At 39.2% G+C, this 3,052-nt stretch overlaps 1 protein-coding gene across 3 annotated transcripts in view; it reads right to left on the bottom strand.

Annotated features, from left to right (window-relative positions):
• The window catches only part of LOC107700077 (ADAM metallopeptidase with thrombospondin type 1 motif, 3), a 129,875-nt gene that overhangs the window by 79,307 nt on the left and 47,516 nt on the right, over positions 1-3,052 (bottom strand). For all 3 annotated transcript variants that reach the window (XR_001635517.1, XM_016501593.1, XM_016501594.1), the window contains exon 5: positions 94-284. Coding sequence is in view for 2 of the 3 variants with exons in the window: in XM_016501593.1 (XP_016357079.1) it covers positions 94-284 (191 nt within the window). In the remaining variant the exon portion in view is untranslated. The remainder of the gene's footprint in view (positions 1-93; positions 285-3,052) is intronic.

Here is a 3,052-nt window from a genome sequence, read left to right as displayed (position 1 = left end):
AGAGAGAGAGAGAGAGAGAGAGATAGATATAGACATAGGGAGAGAATAATAAATGTTTCTACTAAGTCCTGCTAAGGATGATGGGATACTCACAATATTCATCAGGGTGAGGAGATAGTTTTGCACATGCTCTTTCCCATGGAAACGGACAACAGTATCATCTACCCCAAGCAGCACCTCAATGTTGTAGTCATCATCACCACCAGCGTGTCTCCGCCTCCTGACTGTCTGGTTGACTTGTTTAGCAATATTGTCCAGCACTCTTGGTGCATCCAATTCAGGCTCTGCAAAACAAAATGGTTAGTCTTAAGAGAGCGCCTTATCTTCATCATTGTGCAAGCCTTATCTTCATCATTTGGCAACAACACCATACTAACAGAAAAAAATTGTACTAGCATCCTGCAAGTTTTTTCACAGTGCAAGTGGACGCCAGCCAAGAACAACAGAAAGCAATCCACAAGGGCTCTTCATGATCCAACAGGCTATAAACCAATGTCTTTTTTAAACGCTGATGCTAAAATAAATATTTCAAACATCTTGCTCTCTGGCTGGATCTGGTCTACAGTGTGGGGATTGTGAGGAACATTCCTCAGCTCCTACATCCCGTCATGACACACGCATTCTTGTGTGGCCCAGCTCCCAGAAGAGTAAACACTGTCTTTAAAGTTCCACTTCAAAAAGCACAGGGCTTCCCCTCACACTCAGACGTGCCGTGTGTCCCTCGCAGGTTTCCAGGTCCACAGCGTCTCCATGCATGCCCTCATTCTCCTGAGGGGCTGTCTTTCACAAATGGTAAAGTGAGGATAGCACACAAATGGCAAACCTGCCTAACCCTTTGGCCTCAGAAAGAAAGAAAGAAAGAAAGAAAGAAAGAAAGAAAGAGAGAAAGAGAGAAAGAAAGAAAGAAAGAAAGAGAAAGAAAGAAAGAGAAAGAAAGAAAGGAGAGATTTGATACAAGAAAGAATTATAGCATTTGTGTGTAAATCATAACCTTCTTAATAACCTCTAGTCAGGTTTTACCAGGCCTCAGAAGGAAAGCGGATTAATAAACGTACTGAATATATCTTATTGAAATTGTAAAAATGCCAAACATTTTCAGGTCCAGGATTAAGGGACACAAAATATCATTAGCTCAGTATAACAACAAATGCTTTTTCCACTATGGTAAAAAGCAAACGTGTGTGTGTGTGTGTGTTTGTGTTCACCTCAACTCAATCTCATTTCAATTCTTCGCTCGTAAAACACGACTTTGTGGGTTAGCCTTGCCAACCTCGCTCTGCACAATAAAAACTCAGGAGGCTGTAGACTGCTGTGGAGGAGAAATTGAATGCATACATGGCATCTTCTAAAACGATGACACAAAGAAACATTTGGAGTACCTTGAGCATTGGTTCAACTCTTTGGTTTTACATAATTACCACATGGCCTCATTATATTTCAGAGTGCTAAATATCACATCCATTCCTCTCCCAGAGCAAAAGTCTACATGGAAGTCTACTTAAAAGAGTAAGGGTTTACATAAAAGCATAATTTTGCATGATAACATACATAGTATTTTTTAACGTAAAAATCGCACATGCTGTCAGAATGAAAGCATTTGTAGGACAAAATAAACCAATTGAACTGACAGTACATGGCAACATGAAATCCGCTTACTCTGACATTTTTGATAAACAAATTGGGCATGCTAAAACCATCTATGAATCCAATTACCTTTCTATACAAGGATATAAAAGGCTTCAATGCAGTGTATCTCAACAGGAACAGTGTAACAGGATTTCCCTTCTTTTTTTTTTCCTGTTCTTTCTCGGTTTAGAAAATAGGTCCCACTGCTCTCCTTAAAGAAAACTTGTGTTAGGATTAACGACCATGTCTTTGATGGGTGAAGGTGGTTTTCTTTCCCTGGAAGTATAAACAATTAGCAGGCAACAGCATGCTAATAATAAACAGCATTGGGATCAAAAGATGCTGCAGGAGGCATCTCCTCCATTTTTCCATGTGGCACTCTAGGATAACACCACTAGCTGTGATCTAATGTGCTGGGAGCTACTTTAACTCTTTATTAGGACATAAGCGAACTCTTGTAAACGAGAGCAGCTGAGTTAGCAAGCGTTGCCCTCCTAAAGCTGGAGTACGACAGCGGGGGTTTACTGTACTAGGGCTTCAAGAACACACTTGGCCTTACTGGAGGCTGTCAGTTGATCTTTAACTTTTAATTGTGACTGTAAATATCTTCTGGTGATCTTAATTAATTCTTATCTTTTTCTGTTTGTTCAAAGGGTCTTTGTACATGAACAAAGGAGTCTATATCCATTATGCTAAAAAGCCATATTTCTCATAAGGTGTCAGATAAAACAGAATCTACTCTTTAACTATCAACTATGCTGGATCCATTAAGACGAGAGAGAAAAATTATTTTCTTTATCCCACTGAGACTTGATGTCATCTGTGATTTCTGGTGTCAATTCATTCTCTTCCACAGTGAATGCAGTTATGAGGCAAATCAGTTTGAATTATTATCCCATTCATGTCATCTGGCCTGCATTTTAGAACGAACACAGACTGAATGTCAAAAGTTTCCCTATTCTTAATTATTCTGTAGTTTAGAATGAACAGGAATAGAATGTCGAAAGATGTCTATATGAAAAAGAATGTATATATGTGTGTGTATGTATGTACAGTGGGTACGGAAAGTATTCAGACCCCCTTAAATCAGTGCAAATAGTTTTAATAAAGCTCAAATAGTCTTCAGTTTACACATCTGTTAGGCTACATTTACACTAGTGCGCGTTCGTTTTAAAACTCATAGCTCAGACAGAATCATGATTTCTATTTATTTTCCACCGATTTACTGATGAGCATTAGCAGCTTCCAGCGCTGCCTGCCTGTGCTCTCTCTTCCATGATCGCTGCTCTGACTCAGAGGTAATAATATTAATTTCAGCAACAATACATGGCCAAAACACACACGGCAATCGGAAGTTATCACAAACACTCGATGGTGGTTTAAAGTGAGTTTTGAGTAAAAGCGGAATATAAATCTTATTTATTGT

The sequence above is a fragment of the Sinocyclocheilus anshuiensis genome, unplaced genomic scaffold, assembly GCF_001515605.1.
Source record: "Sinocyclocheilus anshuiensis isolate Anshui unplaced genomic scaffold, SAMN03320099.WGS_v1.1 scaffold983, whole genome shotgun sequence".
Classification (NCBI taxonomy): domain Eukaryota; kingdom Metazoa; phylum Chordata; class Actinopteri; order Cypriniformes; family Cyprinidae; genus Sinocyclocheilus; species Sinocyclocheilus anshuiensis.
The sequence above is the reverse complement of the archived record's forward strand: the minus strand, read 5'-3'. Positions and strand labels throughout refer to the sequence as shown.